The following is an 18,719-nucleotide window of genomic DNA, read 5'->3' on the forward strand; positions in this document are numbered from 1 at the left end:
AAAAAAAAAAAAAAAAAAGAAAAACTGCTGTGGGACTTGGCTGGTGACAGAGACTTACCGCTAAGCTGCTCCATAAAACAGACATTGCCGCTGGTGTTAAAGGCCAGCGTGTCTGGTGTAATACACAGAGTCTGGAAGATGGCTGCGTGAGAGATGTCCTTCATGGAATAGCAGCATTCCAGGCAGATTGCCCAAATGTCCTGCTCAGCGAGACAGTTATCCCGGAGTGACAAAATATCCGCCAAGGAGACGTTTTCCTGCCAAGAGATTTCACAGTAATTTGGCAACGTTATAAACACAGCGCTGCACCACATCTTAATTTCTTACCAAACTCTATTACAAGGGAAACAATGCAAATGAAAAACATTTCTGTAAAATACATAACTCTCCCGATCATTGGGGAGAACGTGGCTCATTATCATGTAGTATAATAAGAAGCTGATTGATTGCCATATGCAACTGCTCCAGATTATACCTGCTCGAGTTTTGGTAGATTCCCCTCAATGAGCTTTCACTTTTTTCATTTTACCTTTCAAGTTGTTTCTTTGAAGCAGAATTATAAACAGGACTGCAAGCTAAACAATTTCATAGTGCAATTAGAAGGGGCATTCTGAGAGAAAGGGTATTAACATACAATGTGCTACCCAAGCCTTGAGATCTCTACCCTTTGCTATGACAGACAGTCCTAAAATCTACTATACAACTAATAATGAATGTCTGGGAAGGTTCTCATTCATCCAGGTCATGGTATCTCTGTAAAAAATAAAATCAAGCCACGTGCTCTTACTGTATTTTCCTTGAAGACTTTAAGCTGGTCATCCGACTAGCTTTCTCAATTATGAATGGAAAAAGCTAGTCAGATAACCAGCAAAACATCTTCATGAAAAATACAGCAAGTCCAGTTGCCTTGATTTATTTTTTACAGATAAAACTTATCATGAAATCTACCAGAACAGTACAGACAGGGTTAAAAAAGAACTCCAGATATTCACAAAATTAACCCTAGCTGTGGGGCTACCCCCACACTGCAATGGTAGGCTGCTCGCTTTGGTCTAGGGGCCAGAACTGAGAAGATATACTCACTTGATCCTCGGTTCTGCAGCAGTCAACATTCACCTCTCTTTCCCTCCACTCTGGCATCCTCAAGTCTAATTCAGGAGAACGGACCTTCATTAGATGCGACAACACCAGTGGGACTTAGACTGCCGCAGCACAGGGTGAGGGAGGCTGCAGGGATCGGTCTAGCAGCCCGGAGGGACCTAGGATCGGGCGAGTATAACTTTGAGAAGATACACACACCTGATCCTCAGTCCTGCAGCAGTCAGTGTGGTGGGGGAAGAAAGGAATGTCCCTCGGCATCCTCATGTCTAAGGCAGGAGAATGGACCTTCATTAGATGTCATGACATCAGTGGGACTTAGATTGCCGGAGCCTGGATTAGAAGAGGCTGTGCTGACCAGACTAGCAGTCAGGTGGGTTTGCGGATAAGGTAAGTATATCTTCTTCAGGCCCTAAACCAAAAACAAGGCGTTATCCCAGTGAAAGGGTTAATTTTGTTAATTACTGGAGTTCCTCTTTAACTATGGTAAACATAACTGCCCAGCCCCCTCCTTAACAATACACAGAAGAAGAAAGTCAGGTAGAATATTTTAGCATGCAACAATTTTTTTTAATGAACAATATTAATTAAATTCGGTAAGGGTGTAAACACAGTGCTAGACCACATCTTCATATTTTATCCCAATGCTATTACAAGGAAATAATGCGAATGACAAATAATCTGCAAAATACACAACTCTGCCAATCGCCATCCTCCTTTACTGGGGTAGAACATGGCTTATTGTGCAGAAGTATAGGGACACATAGCAATCAAACCCCATTGAGCTTTCACCTCTTTCACTTTATTACATTTCTAGTTGTTTCTTTTTATTTGGACTAGAATTATACATAGGACTGCAAGCTACCCTGAACAATTTCAAAGTGCAATCAGTGGGGCAAAAAGGAGCATTGGTGCAATGGGCAAAATGGTGCATTAATATACAATGTGCCAGCCAAGTCTTTACCCTTTGTAAGGACAGACAGTTCTGAACATCTACTTTACAACTGTGAGATCTGCCAGCACAGTACAGACAGGGTTAATAATGGAAAACACAACTCCCAGCCCCTAAACATAGAAGTTAGGTACATTTTAAGCAAGTAAAAAGGTAAGCAACAGTTTAAATATCAATCAGATGATGGGGCAAACAAAGCGCTACACCACGTCTTCATCTAATCACCAAACTCTATTACATGGGAATAATGCAAATGGCAAATAATCTTTAAAATACACAACTCTGCCAATCACCATTGTTTAATTGCTACTACTCATTTGCAGATTCGCAGCTAGCGGCTCATCGGATTCTATAACCTAGTACAAAAACTTATATTTGTCCAAGGTTATAGAAGCTGATAGCAGCGCAGTGGCAACTGTGGTTGTAATAAGAATCATGTGGCGCAGGTGCTGTAACATAATATAACCTTTGACTAGGTTATAGAATGCGATGAGGCAATAGCCACTGCACCCGCACGGCTATCGGCTTCTATAACATAGGACAAATATAACTGTAGTAGGTTATAGAAGTGGATAGCCGCGCAGGCGCTGTGGTCATAGTTAAGACAGTTTGACAAGGATTTCCTGGGCATGCCACTAGCACCATCTGCTGTAGATCTCCTACAGATGTGACGTCACCAGTTGGATAGGTCGACAATTCGGAACTTTCTATAGAACACCGGCAATTATCCCCAAGTATCTGTCTGTAGATTGTCATTAATAAACATTTCTAAAAGGGGTCTTTGTCATTTTAAAGAGAAGGGCAATGTTCCTCTGTAAAAACATAATCCAGACCTGTTACTTGAATTGAATCACATATGTATTAAACAGATTTATTTTGTGTTCTGCACACATACAATACAATAGGTACGATTTTCCCTGAACAAAAATTCACGGTTAGAAATTCATTTGTTTATGTAACAAGCGAGAAAAATTCTGCTCTCTCAATTTTGCTTGTTACTATGGCCAAAAGTGGGCGTCAATTAGACCGCATTTACCATTAGAAAAATCGAACGTTCTGAAAATGAAAATTTTTGAAGGAAGTTCTACAGGTTTACGGCCAGCCTAAGTAAAGCTAAATAAGGGAGCAAATATAAAATACTGAACTGTTAGAAAGATGGACCAGAAACTAGGAGGTGCACCGAAATGGAAATTCCAAAACCGAAATGAAAAAGAAATTGTCAGGCCGAAACCGAAACTGTTGTTTTTTTATTTTTTTTCACATTTTTTAAATATTTTATCTTTATTTATAAACTTATCATAATTGAGGATATAGTAACCATACCATGTCCTCAATTATCTACAAACACTCAGCGATCACTGATCACAGTGTTTGTACTTGTTCTCCTTCATGACACGCTGTCACAGGAGGCTGAGCGAGCGGAGCAGAGAGGAGAGCGCGGCCTGTCTCCACCACCACACCGTTATGCCGGGACTGTGATAGGAGGCCGAGCAGTGTGGGAGGAGAGACGCCGGCCACTCACAGCGCTCTCCTCCCGCAGCGCTCGGCCTTATACACATACACCACAGCAATGAAGTATTAAAATGAAGTAGGATCACACTAATCCAGCACATTATTAATCCCAGGTGCCCCACTCAAGCAGCGGCCATAATAATACAAATGATTTCCAATGTGCGGAGAAAAGATCTTCTCCCATATTGTGAATGAATGCCGTGGCAGCTGTATATACATAAAAACATTTTATGATCATTTCCCAATAATCTCCAAATGAGACAGATCTGTCCAGGCAAAATATCAACACATAGGGGAATCCTCGTTTAACCGTGGATCTATCCAATCTCCTTAGCCTGTCTATAATTCAATACGCTTCTATACAGAACACAAGTTTAACCTCTATGGTCCAAAACTAAAAATAAGTCTGTATTCCTATAATTCCTATCCAACCCCTAATAACCATACCCATGTAGAAGTTTATAATCCAACTCAGGGCTCAAAATTTCCACTCGCATTTTGCGAGTAAAAATAAGGTGAGGGCGATTGGAAATTTGGACTGTAAGGTCATTAAAATCTCGTACGCTGAGGGGAGGGCTCCCGATGATTGCAGTGCCGAGTGGGCAGTGTGTACTTGCGCACACCGGCCCGTGTGGCATTAGTCTTTCGACCACGCCACCTACACGCCAAAAATCGTACGATTTCAGGCAGGTTTTCCAGCATGCTTGGAAGACGAAAGTCGTACGACCATACAGTAGAAGCGGTCGCATGCTGCCCATACACCTGGCGATTATCGTACGATTGCGGGATCACCCGCCATTATCGTACGATAATCAGCAGGTGTATGGACACCTTTAGTGTATGTGTATATTAGGCCCCATTCACACCTACAGTATATTTCAGGTTTGATTAGAGATTCCTGTGTCAGGAACTTGCGTTTTCCTGCAGCAGGAATCCCTAATCTGCCGTTTACAAGCGGCAACTATCATAAGATAAGAATTATCATAAGATTATTTAAGAGGGTGTTTTTAGGGGCGGAGTTAAGGCCGGGGCAGGGTAAGGGTTAGGTGGGGCAACTGGTGGCTAGTGACTCTTAAGGCCTGGCTAGTAGCTCAGGACTTGAAATTTTGAGCCCTGATCTAACTTATTGAAGAGGGCCATAGGATGTAGTGCCGAGATTTCACTCAGCCCTGTGAATATGTTCTTCCTTGCGTCACAACTAGCAGAGCCAGCCTTCTGAACTACAACTCAACGTCTGAACTATGTAACATTATCATTGCTTGCTGGAAGCAATGCATGATGGAATATGTATTCTAGAGATATCAAGATTGCATCACATGAAGCAGCAGGGAAAGCACACTGGGAATCCAAGAAATTGTAGGAAGTAATGCTTCCTAATTAATTAGTAATTAAGCTTTAACTGCATGATCAACAAATCAACTCTAGTATGTATTCCTATTACAATGCTGATGTTATAACAGGACAACGTATGCTGGGACTTTAGAATTTAAAATCTAAATTTCACTATAGATCTAGATGTGCACCTGTGCTTGCTCCTAGTCCTTAGAAAGCACTGTGCATTGCAGTTCATATAAAAAAAAAAAAAAAAAAAAAAAAAAAAAAAAAAAAAACACATAATAGAGACACTCCAGGATTTTCAAAAGTTAACCCTTGCAGTGGGCCACCCTCGCACTGCATGGGTTAACTGCTCGTTCTGGTCTAGGAGCACAAATAAAGAAAATATACTCGCCTGATCCTGGGTCCCTCCACGTTGCTAGAGCGGTCCCTGCAGCCTCTTCTCCCCTGGGCTCTGGCGGTCTAAGACCCCACTGACGTCATCAGGTCTACTGCACGTCCATTCTCCTGCATTAGATGCGAGGACACCAAGCAACATATCATAGGTGGAGTGGAGGGGGATATAGGCGAGTGCCAACCACCACAGGACCGAGGATCGGGTGACTATTTCTTCTTTATTCCACTCTCTATGCCAAAACGAGCGGTTAACCCTGCAGTACGCGGGTAGCCCCACTCCAAGGGTTAACTTTTGAAAATCCTGGAGTTCTTCTTTAACTTAAAATATTAAAAAAAATATGATCAAATACTGTCATGAGTGATATTAAAGCCAAAATGTTTTTAAGCAATTTCAAAGGATGATGATGAAATCACTTGTAATGGATTCTGCTTCCTAATGTTTAAAAGTTTTAGTTTCTTGCAGAATCAGCTGACCCCCCTAAGCACGGACCCTGATAACTTGTTTTAGGTTGGCCCCTTTCCCTTGCAGGGTCCTCTGGAGCCACCCTTATGTGTGCTTTAACACAAACAAAAAAACCAGACAGCAGAGCAAGCCACTTGCTTGCATTCATTTTGAAACTCCATCAAAAAGAAGTTGACTTTCTAATTTGATTGGCTGTTATGGGCAACATCTTCACCTTTTTGGACTCCTACACATGAGGTACCAACGGCCAGCTAAGGGTAATTTAAGGGCAATGCCACACTAGAAGAGTTCTGTCTAGCGGACTGGCACAATAAAGTCACAGAATTGGGACATCACAGCGGGGTCACCTCACCCAGCTCCACCAAAGTCTGATGGCCATCTCAGACTCTATTGAAAGTAAAGGACGTGAACTTTTCATATGGCAGGAGTCAGTGACCTTGGCACAACTCCTCGTTACACACAAAGCCACTGGCACTTTTTAACAACTGGCAAGATGAAGAAAGCAACTATTCACCAATGAAGGAAGTCTTAATTATAGTAATGAGCAAGACATCAATTGGCACGAATGAATGAAAGTCAGATGTACTGAACTGTAATGGAAACAGCAGACTTCATAGCAGTTCAAAGCGCGGACTGCACACTGAAAATGAATATTCCTTCGTCCACATTCTAATGAAACAAATTCAGTGGTTACAATACTGCTGTCTTTTAAAGAGCACAGCTCACTAATGGAGTATAATCATACGATAATGCTTTATAGTAAAAAAAAGGTTCCAACATTCTCATCTCTGTAAACATATTTATTAGCCGTCTTATTCCTGTATGCTGTAAAATATGCTTTGTGTCGTGGGGAATGTTCAGACTCGGCCTGTTGCCATGCAGAAATTGTATGTACAATAGAACAATGTGTCTATACGATCGTTCTATAGTCAGTTGAGTATGACTGCACAGAGCAATAAACAGATTGCCACAACATTATGCAAAATCTAAATTGGAATAAAAAAAAAAAACTTGAACTGGTGTAAAGGAACCAAATGGGTAATTACCAGTCGATATGGACATGGGTTCTCTGCTGAAAGGGCTTGTAGGAGGCATGTTCAGGTAAATGCTGACAATTAGCCTCTAATGATCCCCTTTACTTAGCCCTCGCTCCTTTAACGATGTTCACAAGAAGGTACAAAGTTTGTCCACTTGCAATACTTGGACATTTGCACTTCTGTTCTCCAATGGATGCACCCTACCGGAGGGAGATTTTGGTGACTACCGCTTTAGATGTTTAAGCAGAAGCCTCAGTGACTGTTGTCTCTGAATGTAATCCCTTCTGTGGTCCTCCCACCCCCAGAAGGCGGCATCTTCTGCCCGTGTCATGTGCCCTGTGAAAATCACTCACCCTCATAGTTGGGGCTGATGTGTGACAATGAAACTGTCACCAGTCGGCTCAATAGATCGGGAAGCGAGCAAATACATACCGTCGCTCGCTCACTTCTCGATTATCTCTGTGCAGAGAGTGGTGACTATCAGTCACGGATCCCTGCAGGGATTCCCCTCTCCCCGCTCCGATCCTCCAGCGCTGACTGGAGGAACGGACAGGGAAGGGGCGGGTACAGCTGGCTCTGCCTCTATATAGGCAGAGCCAGCTGTCACTCACACAGCTGGGTGAATCTCGACAGCATTGTCGGGATCCGTCTCGGCTGCGGCGGACTCAGTATACCGCAAGCTGTAGCGTGCGATATACTGAGCTTTGGGTCACAGGAGTATGCTAGTATATGTCCTCCCGTGATCCTTAAGAGAACTATGGCAAAAACACTTACCCTATAGTTCTCTTTTAAGCGACATTGGTTTATAGGAGGTGGTTCACATACCATACATGAAATTAGCTTTTCTTTGGTTTTTTTTTAACAATGTGGATGTGATTTTAATTTGCCATGTAATAAAGTGATGCATCTTTTATGTGTATAGTTTGCCAGTTTTTTTTTCTGGGCTACTGTTAAAACCCCTTTAAATTCCTTTGGACTGTGTGCTTCTGTTCTCCAAGTTCATCTGTAACTTGCTTCATTTTTGTACCAAACGTACCATTGTTGTCATCCCTCTGTACACGGGACCTTCTTGTACTGTATTTTACTGATAAATCCACTAGAAAATCAATAAACATTAATTGTATATTAAAATGGTTAGTGGGGATCCCCTCCTAGGGGAAAGCCGAAATAATCCAATTTCCCAAAACCAAAGTAAATAAATCTATCCAGATGCTACCCAAGGGGTATTGAACCCAGAAACCTATAGTTATTAGAAAATAAAGCAACCCTCTATAGGGATATACTCCTTGGGAATCTGTACAAAAAATATTTTTATATTATAAAACATTTTCTTAAATTTAAAAAAAAAACATGATCATAAAACATCTATGTAGGTCCTGTATATATAGTGTTGGATGTAATAGAATCTGAAGAAATTAATTGCAACAGGAAACTAGACAATCAGGAGCTCTTTCTAAAGCTGGCCATACCAAGCTCAAATTTCTTCCAATTCCTCTGAATCGCCAACATTGGTGTGCAGCCAACACCATCCGGCTCGTCAAACTTTGATTGAAAAAAGTCTAAAGAGCTGCAGTCACTATTCGGATATTCTGACAGTTGCAGATGCCGGCTGCCAGAATACAATACCTGGAAGGGGAGATTTTTCCATGCACTCTGTTTTGCATAGATAGGGAAATAGAGTGATTTCTCTCCTTCAGCTAAGACATGTACCTTTCCTTCAGCAGAGACATGACCAGCACCTCAAAATGACTTGCAATATATTTAAAGCCAAAACCTTTTTAATTATTATTCTGAGTAGGGAATGGTTAAAATGCCCGAGAGTTTTTTTGGCCAGGCGCCCTATTGGGAGATATGCCTTTACTTCCTGTACTATAGATACACCAGGAAGTGAAATAAATCCCCTCAGACAGTGGTCACTGGAACATGTGTCTACTTGTGAAGGCTTCCCCTTTATTTTTGCCCTGGTGACAGGTCAACACTTTGTGGGAAATTTATCAAACTGGAGCAGACAGAATCTGGAGCAGTTGCCTATGCCAACCTATCAGCATTTCTCTTCAGTTTGCTCAGTTGAGATTTTAAAATGAGAGAGAAACTGATTGGTTGCAAGGCAAAATCTGCTCCAGATTTTCTCTGCTCCAGTTTTGATAAATTCCCCCCTTTGTGTTATCCCTTTCACTTTCAGTCTGGGTGACAAAGGTCGCCAGGACAAATACAAAGAGTGAATCTCTCCTGAATGTGGACACAGATGACAATAACAGTCCATAAATTTAAAAAAAAAAAAAAGTTTTGGCTTTAGGCCTGGTTCACACCTGGGCATTTTGTAGCACGTTCGAACGCTCTGCAAAACGCTCAAACACCGAAATCCCATTATTTCCTATGGGTATGGTTCACACCTGGGCGTATTACAGGCCGTATGAACGTGCTACAAAATGCCCTACGCCCAAAGAAGTACAGGAGCTTCTTTGGGGCGTTTGTCGCGCATTTTCCAAACGCACAGCACGAAACGCGTGACATACGCGCATATTCGATACGCCTAGGTGTGAACCCAGCCTAAGATATACAATAAAGTGTAAGTGCACTTTAAAACAAAATGCACTTATCATTTGTGCCCCTTTAAGGTGGCCTAACCAATCCCACCTTCCCCCTAGATGCATGCTTGCCAAGTTCCGATGGGCCCGTCCTCCATTGCTTGTTTACATTCTGCGACGAATGTCTCCCTCCCTGTTGTATTGTCCCCACATCATAAGCTCCTAGTTACCTGCTCATTTCCTTGTCAGGCGATCCTGAGGGTCCAGCATGCAGTGAAACCCATCTCCACCATCAGGAGCTCTGGTGCCTGGACTCCACACCTTAGCTGAGCCTACGTTAACGCCAGGAGATGTTGCCATACCACTATGATGTAGAGAAAAAAGTTGGCACAGACCTTTGATTGTATATTTGCTGTTCTCGCATAGCAAAGAAAACAGGTCATAGTGTTACTTGATCACTTGAAGTGATTTTCAAGAGCTCTACAATTACATGAGAAGTCCTTCTTCTCACTAACTCTTCTTTGGCTATGTAGTCGGCACATTGAACATTTAGACCCAAGGCAAACCCTGAAACTCCACGACCAAGCCAGAGAAGAAAATGCACAAACAGCCCCATAGCGACCAACTCCCCGAGCATACAAGAGATCAGAGCTGTGACTTCTCTGGTGACACGGACTGTTGACATGCTAAGGCATGATCATAAATCAAATACATTCATAGTGCATGACGCTGGCTTCTCTTTATTAATGGAGCAGTGAAAATCAAGTTTTCATGTAAATATTTATAAATCCGATCGTTCACTTCTTCTGCATGACCTGTGCCCAGCTATAAGAGCTCATCCTTTACCAAGTTAGGCCTCGGTCACACGATTGGTGAGGGGGCGGTAAAACCGTATGACTGACGTGTGATTTTACCACCCTCTAGCCGCTTGCTGCACTGTGAGCACTGTGACCAAACATGCAAATATACAGCATGTCATGTTTGATGGGTGGTGGTGCATGTCCGATTAGACAACTGAAATGAATGGGATACCATGTACTGTGTGGGTACGCAGTTGCGACCCGGTACTTTAGTAGAAAATCCCATTGGAAAAATAAAAAAGCATTCAGGAAGTGGCAGTAGCTTGCAGTCTGAAAAGCTTTCCTCCATGGATCACTTTTCAGAGGGCGGTGGAGATTGCAGTCAGTCTGAATGAGGCCTTAGAGGACTTTGCAGAAAGACCCTCTAAGTAGTAGCAACTGCTCCAAGCTCGCCCTCGAGATAGACTACAACCTCATGTTTAATTTACTGATTTGTATTGAGATTGTAGTTTATCACTGGAGTGAGGTTGGAGCTCCACACTGCTCGCCCCAAACGACTGCAGCCTAACAGATAACCCACCACCACAGCACCCTCCATACTGTCCACCCCAAGAAACTGCAACCTGACAAGACACCCTACCACCACATCATCCTCCACACTGCTCACCCTAAGAAACTGCAACCTGACAGATACCCCTAGCACGACTGTAGCCTGACAGATACCCCACCACCACATCATCATCCTCCACACTGCCTGCCCCGGGAAACTGCAACCTGACAGACACCTCACCACCACATCCTACTCCACATTGCTGGTCCCAAACGACGGCAGATACCCCACCACCACCACCACCACCACCACCACCACATCATCTGCCATACTGACACCCCCCCTCAAGAAACTGTAGCCTGGCCAAGAACCCACCATCACATCATCCTCCACACTGCTGGCCCCAAGTAACTGCAACCTGACAGACAACCCACAAGCACATCACCCCCCACACTGCTCACTCCAAGAGATTGCAGCCAGACAGAGAACTCACTACCACATCCTCCGCACTGCCCACCCCAACAAACTGCAGGCCTCACAGGCTATGAAGTTGGAAGAAGGGTTTTGCAAACTTAATTCAGAAGCATAGAAAAAGACCAAGTGGCTCTTTAATTTGTCGGCATAGCCAATGCAGAACTCGGGGCAAAAACATTTTCTTATCCCTTTCAGTAGGATTACAGCCACCCTTTTTTATCTAGGTGCAAGAAGAAAAAAAAGTTATACTCACCCGACTGTGAAGCCAGCTGGCTGATACTCCAGTCCCTGAATCCTGTCTCCTCCTCCTCAGCATTCTCATGTCCTATACACTGTCTATAGAACGTAATGACTCAAGGATCCTTAATGGAGGGGGAGCGAGGCTCCAGGGACTGATCTAAGAGCAAGCTGGCTCTGATGTTCAGGGGAGTATAGCACCTGGACACAAGCCAGCACCTAACCCTTACAGAACGGGGGTAGCCCCACTGCCAGGGTTTAGAACATTTTGGCCCGGAGTTCGGCTTTAAATTCACTTATTGCTGCCTGACTCACTACCTCTGCCGAAAGACTGTTTCAATCATCAACTATCCAACTGGTAAAATAATACTTCCTAATTTTACTTGTAAACTTTCCTCCTACTAAAGTACCACACGTTCGGTGATCGCACTGCAGGCGGGGGGCGTGGCTGATCCTGAAATGTCATTTCTATCCGACTCTGACTGCGATCTCACATTCCACAGAGTCGGATAGAAGTGACATTTCAGGACAGATCGGTTCTCCTGCACATACCATCTGTGATGCCGATCTGCCCTGGAACAGCTGAGAAAGTGTTGGAATTCTCCACCTTTTGCCGGTCACATATTCCACCGTCGAAAAAGTGGGCGTGATTACGTTAAAATGTGTGACCATGTGACCGGTCACACATTCCAACCCAGTCACAATCTTTGATAGAACACCGTGTTGCGATACAATGCGTTCCAGAGGCTGACTGCTCTGGAACGCATTGTTTGTGGTGTGAACCGGCCCTTACAGAGATATACAACTAAAATCTGTTGGACTCTCTTGAGTTCTTACAATGCAGCATAACACAAATGCACAGGAACCTTAACAGCATGTCTACCTCTTCATAGGGATAGTCCAAAAGCAGCACTTTCAATAAAGAAATGGTACATGTATACTGGGATTGTACCTCATCTCTCTAAGGTGGCCATACACTTTACAACCATCGCAAGACCTTAGTCTTGCGATGGTTGTAAAGTAATTTTAAAAAAAACGTACGATCTGCCCATCTTGGACAGGCGGATCGCACTCTCGATCATCGCAATGACCGCAATGCTGAACGGGCAGTGTGCGCGTGCGCACACCGGCCCGTTCGGCATTTGTCTCCCGAGCACCGTTCAAACCAGCCGAAAATCGTACGATTTTTGGCTGGTTTTCTAGCCTGCTCCTTAGACAAAAGACGTGCGACCGTACAGTAGAAACGGTTGCACGTCTTCGTTCACACTGCTCGATTCTCGTACGATTGCGGGATTTCCCGCGATTCTCGTACGAGAATCGAGCAGTGTATGGGCACCTTAATACCAGACATACAAAATTATAAAGGCTCTATGGCTGATTAAATAGTTCATTTGACTGATTCAATGCTTTACCTGCATTTAATCAGCCACAGAACCTGTGTAATTCATAGGAGTTGGGTTTTAAAGGGATGAAGTGGCAATCCTACTTCATACACCTGCCAAGCTGTATCAGCACTGATAACAAATTGATTGGGATTAATCTCATTATACAAACACGGGGAGAACAACCCGGCTTCCAGCAACAAAGCACAGAGCATTTTTTTGAAGTTATGCCTGAAGCCTGTGGAAAGTCAACTAATAACTTGCCTAAAGCAACAATCGGCGTTCCCAAAAAGATCTGTTCTCAACGTTTCTCAGACTGGAGGATAAAGATGCTTTAAAGGGATGCTGTCACCTTGCCCACTCAGAGCAAAGTGACAAGTGTCCTGGCAAAGAGCCCCTAACCCCTTATACTCACCTTGATTGCGCCCGAGAAATCCGCCAAACAGTGGGTGGACCTGCCAGCTAGAAAAAGTCAATTGCCTAAAGTACAATTAAACCTTCAGGGTTTTCTTGCATATATCTACTGCTAGCAAGCGGTATATATGCAAAAACATTTACAATCTAAAAAAAGTTAGCAGAAAGGTTATTACTTACCTCGGTCTCCGCCGCTCGCTCCCGTCCGAAGATCTAGATTCTCGAGTGACCGAGTAGGATCATGGGGCATGCGTAGTACAGATCTTCGGCGAGGAGAGACACAGGGGAGCTGAATGCGCGCAGCCGGGAATGCTCATTTCGGACAGACACCGTGGGACAGGAAGAGACAGGAGTCTGCGGCGGATCAGAGACCGGCACCAGCGCTGTAAGGACTCTTGAATACAAGTGGAAGGAAGAAGATGATCGGATCAAGAGGCATCATTTAAAAGGATAACTATGAGGTGAGTGCTTTTCACTCACCTCATAGTTCTAGCCAACCTGTGACAATGAAACTGTCACAGGTCGGCTCAGTAGATCGGGAAGTGAGCGAACACATACCGGCGTTCGCTCACTTCTCGATCCTGTTATGGCTCTGTCACTCACGCAGCTGGGAGCCACTCAGAGCCAGCTGTCACTCACGCAGCTGGGCAGATCCAGACCTAATTGTCGGGATCCGCTTCAAGGTATTCGGACAGCAGCTGGCACTGGTTGTCAGAACACAATAGCCCGGCAGGGGCAGGGTGTTCCTCCATCCACGTTCCCAGATTTCTTTAGTTCAGCCTGCGAGCCAAGCAAAAAAAAAAAAAAGTATTTTGGTGGATGACAGCTTTACCCTGCTAGGGAATTCTTAAAGGGTAAGTCTACTTTCCCAGAGGCATCTGGGAAAATGGAATTACCCCCTCCAATCTGACCCCCTCTCCCCCCACTATACTTCTCTTTTGGTGAAAGCTCCTCCTCTCCCTCCCTCCCATTATCCATACCCCTTACTGCCATGTAGTGCAGCCCTACGCTCTGTATTTTAAATTTTGCTCGCAAATGGCCAACATTCATTGGTCAACGCAGCAAAATTAAAAATCCAGAGCGCAGGAATGCGCTACTCACCGTACAGGGTACACTTGGTACACCCAGACTGTCAGAGGGGAGGGAGCATTCACCAAAAGGCGAGTATAGCAGGGAAGAGGAGAAAGGGGACAGATCGGAGGGGATAATTCCATTTTCCAAAGATTCACCTGGTAAAGTGGAATTACCCTTAAATCATACTGAATCTCTAGCTTTGATAATTTGAATCATAGACCTGGAGCAGGTATGCAGGTCAAAGGTTTTGAATTCAGTTGCCGCATACTTAGCATGTCAGTGACTCAAAGTATCGAAGACAAAAGAAACCAAGATCTAAGTGTTACTTAGCTGCAGCAGGGGAAAATCAGGCCTCCTGCCTACCAGATAGAACTGTGCTGTGTGGCAGTGTTGTGTTAACCTCAGGACTGGATGAACACAAATACAAATGACTTAACATGTTACATAGCTCCCTTGTATGTACTTCATCTGTGCATTTAGCGGTTTGCCTGACGTTTAGCTTTAATAATGCAAAACTGGTCTAAAGCAATTAGTATAGAAAATCAATCTGTAATTCATACAGAATAGTGAATTGATTGTGTAATTGAACAATCAGATTGATGAGTGTATAACCAGCATTAGACCCATTACTGCTGTGATGTCACATGTTATTCGGCTCAGGTGAAAGTAGGGGGACCTATATAAGGCTGGACATACACTGGCCACTATTTTGTCTCAGGCCATTAAAAGATGAACCATCTGCCTATTTGCTCACCTGGACTGCAGCCCCAACCCAAACAATCCTCAGCCATTCTCAGTCTGATGTCAAGAGTTTTCCAGCTATCCTTGCAAATCAGTGCAATCAAAATGGACCTGTTGTTATTGGTTATATGATAAAAGGCAATTACAACCTAAATCGTTTATGTTCAAATGGTGCAGAAGTGATAATAACATCACTGTGCAATGAATATGTTCTTCTAATATAGCTGTAAGAAGATATAAGAGGAAATAGGATCCCATTTGTATGGCTAGTAGCAGCCTAAGCCTTCCATAGGTCCATCCGTCTCGTACGACAGATATGTCCCCTGTAAAGCTATAAAGGGCCAGTGTCATACGAGAGTGGTTCCTGCCAATGATTCTCTGTCTGCTGCCCATCAAGTTTTTACGATTCCCAACTGCAACACAACTAACATGACTTTACATACTCCACAGTCACTCCAATGTATTTTGAATGTGAGAGATCATGTTGATCGGTAAAGTATTTTAATGGTATTCAACTGGAGGGTAAGAGTCCCTTTTAAAGTGGAACTTGACCCACCAATTGAGTGTCTCCCAAAACGTTTACCTTTAACCAGTTGACATCCGCGGTGTTAAACCCCCTTCCCATCCAGGCCATTTTTCAGTATTCAGCGCTGCGGTACTTTAACTGACATTTATTCCGTCATGCAGCGCTGTACTGAAATGAATTTTATACCCTTTTTTGGGAAGGCGGACGGCAAGAGGTTAAAGGCATGCCAACTGACAAGGTTGCCAGTGTGCTTATTTCAGCTCCTCAGATTGTTGGTGTCATAGAACCGTCATGGCAACTGCAATCCAAATAGAAACTAAGATGGCACCTTCCTAGGCTGCAAGATATAGATGGTTGTAGTAACGCTTTAAAGTGTACATTCTTGAGAAAAGACGCAAAAGGGTGTCACCAGCACAACATGGTAAAGTGAAATCAGCAAAAGTCCATTTATTGCTGGAATACCGCCATTCCAGTACAAATCGCTTTCAGAGGGTCCCCTTCATCAGGCTCAGAAAGACGACGCCATAATGCAGACACTGAGCGGTTGGTATATGATTTAAGAAGCAAAAGGGGAGACATAACTGAAGCCCTTTAAAGCAGACATAAGTCCCCCATTCACACCTGAACGTTTTGTCACTCATTTTTCGAAGCACGACAACGCTCAAGATGAAGAATACCATTTCAATGGTGCCCGTTCACACCTTAGCATTGTATCACTCAAAAAAATACATTAACTTTTTATCAGGCAGGATCACGGATTTTTAACAACATGGAATTCAATGGAAGCATCTGAAAAATGTGTTTTTTTTGCACCCAACACCCTTCCCCTCCTAGTACCTAGCTTTCCATTGGCTAAAACAAAAACGCTCAAGCCTAAAAAACATGAAAAAGCTCACACTGTGAATGGCGGGCTAACGTCAGGGGGGACAAATGCCAGCGGGAAGAGTCTTTTGGTAGAAGAGATTTTATACGCTTCTTCTGCAAAAAAAAAAAACTTTTACCTTATCTGCTGGCAATTTTTTAAATCTGTACAGTGATTGCAGCGCATGCGCAATATGCAGTCCTGAGAATGAAGCTAGGTGCCGAGATCAGTGCCCACCCAATACGACAATGCAAGAAGACGCTGGACCCAAAAGAGGAGAGGAACAAGGCATTGGTGGTGGAGTGCTCGGACCCCGCAGCGCTGAAGAGCAAACCCAGGGTAAGTGTGTTTTATTGTGCAAATACACAGTGCATACACATGCTATCGGAGTTACAGCAACAGTGCCTGGCCCAATGGGTGAAGCAAGAAACAAGCAGACCCAGAAGAGGAGAAGCACATGGCACCGGTGGGAATGGAGTGGATGTGGGGAGCTCAGACCTTACAGAGCTGGATGAGAGTATTATTTCCTTATTGTGGGTGCTCCTAGTGATGTCTGTATGGGTCACACTGCCACAGCATGGCTATAGTTACCCCAGCCAAATGACCAGCTCCAGCTTAGATTACTAGTGCCAGGCTAGGCGGCCAGCTCCAGCTTAGATTACTAGTGCCAGGCTAGGCGGCCAGCTCCAGCTTAGATTACTAGTGCCAGGCTAGGCGGCCAGCTCAGATTACCAGTACCACTGTAGGCGACCAATCCCAGCCTACATTACCAGCACCAGCCTAGGTGGCCAGTCCCAGCCTAGGTTACCAGAACCAGCCTAGGTTACCGGAACCAGTCTAGGTGACCAGTCCCAGCCTAGGTTACCGGAACCAGTCTAGGTGACCAGTCCCAGCCTAGGTTACCGGAACCAGTCTAGGTGACCAGTCCCAGCCTAGGTTACCGGAACCAGTCTAGGTGACCAGTCCCAGCCTAGGTTTCCAGTCCCAGCCTAGGTTTCCGATACCAGTCTAGGTGACCAGTCCCAGCCTAGGTTACCGGAACCAGTCTAGGTGACCAGTCCCAGCCTAGGTTACCGGAACCAGTCTAGGTGACCAGTCCCAGCCTAGGTTACCGGAACCAGTCTAGGTGACCAGTCCCAGCCTAGGTTACCGACACCAGTCTAGGTGACCAGTCCCAGCCTAGGTTACCGACACCAGTCTAGGTCACCAGTCCCAGCCTAGGTTACCGACACCAGTCTAGGTGACCAGTCCCAGCCTAGATTTCCAGTACCAGTCTAGGTGACTAGTCCCAGCCTAATCAGTCGGGTCCTAATTACCTGGGCCTGCCAGCTCTGGTACTGAACATATGTTCACATATATTTTCTTTTTTACATACACATTAATGGATGTCAAACCCAATGTGCTTGCCTATGGGCTGAACCAAGACTGCCAGAACCCCCCCAACAATTCCAGCACAATCCAACTAGGCCACCCAATATTTGCCCCCCAAGAATGCAGGTCTGGGGGTGTTCAGACACTGTGCCTGTCACCTAGTTTGGTTATATCACCTAAGGGTACACATAGCCCTCCTCCCGCAAGCTGCCTACCTTCCATACCACAGATCCATCCTGTGTCTTGGTAGAACTACAAATCCCAACATGACCTGACAGCCTCTGATTGGCTGGGCCTGAGCTGTAGAGCCACAGGTTGTCTGTGCCTAGCATTGAGGAAGGGAATCCCCGGGATCAGGGGAAGGACAGACACTGATCATCATTAGGGATGTGCATTGCTCACCTCATCTTCCAGCAGGGTTGGCAGAGGCTGGAATTCATAGAACTCTTTCCCTCCTCCTCCTCCATCTTCCTCTCCCCCCTCCTCCTCATCTCTGTAATATTCAGGCACCTCCACCTCCTCGGCCTCTTCCATCCCCGCACACGCCACAAGCTCCGGTATGAGCCCGGCAGCCCGGCCAGCTCCGCGGTTATTACAGCCGCTTTGAAAATGTTCGGAGCGGTCCTCTCTGCGCATGAGCCGTGCTCTACTTCTTCCGCATTTCCCCTAATCTCAGCGTCTCTCCCGTCACCTGGTAACGTGACGTCAGCGGCTGCCAGCGTCTCCGGGAGTGCTAGTGCTACCCTCAGCGCCCTCTGGTGGCCATGGGGGGATGTGCGAGGCGCTCGGCTCAGTCCATCAATACTGTGGCCGAATGTTTATAATGTGAGTGGGCGTGTCCTCCGCAAAGTACAGATTATTATTATAATACCCTTAAATACAAAGGCCTGTTTTTGATTTTTTTGCACCCATGTTATAATGCACATTTTAGGCCTGACATTTTCTGAAAACCCCCAAACATTAAACG

The 18,719-nt window shown here is 44.7% G+C and overlaps 1 protein-coding gene across 1 annotated transcript in view; it reads right to left on the reverse strand.

Annotated features, from left to right (window-relative positions):
* KNDC1 (kinase non-catalytic C-lobe domain containing 1) overlaps positions 1–18,325 on the reverse strand; it is a 98,388-nt gene extending 80,063 nt beyond the window's left edge. Inside the window, exons 1-2 of the mRNA XM_018558894.1 lie at positions 18,155–18,325; positions 59–257 (exon numbers count right to left, since the gene is read on the reverse strand). Of these exons, the coding sequence (XP_018414396.1) occupies positions 59–257; positions 18,155–18,286 (331 nt within the window). The 5' untranslated portion in view covers positions 18,287–18,325. The remainder of the gene's footprint in view (positions 1–58; positions 258–18,154) is intronic.
* Positions 18,326–18,719: the final 394 nt, after the last annotated feature.

The sequence above is a fragment of the Nanorana parkeri genome, unplaced genomic scaffold (genome assembly GCF_000935625.1).
Source record: "Nanorana parkeri isolate BGI_ZX_2015 unplaced genomic scaffold, ASM93562v1 scaffold366, whole genome shotgun sequence".
In the NCBI taxonomy this organism is placed as follows: Eukaryota; Metazoa; Chordata; class Amphibia; order Anura; family Dicroglossidae; genus Nanorana; species Nanorana parkeri.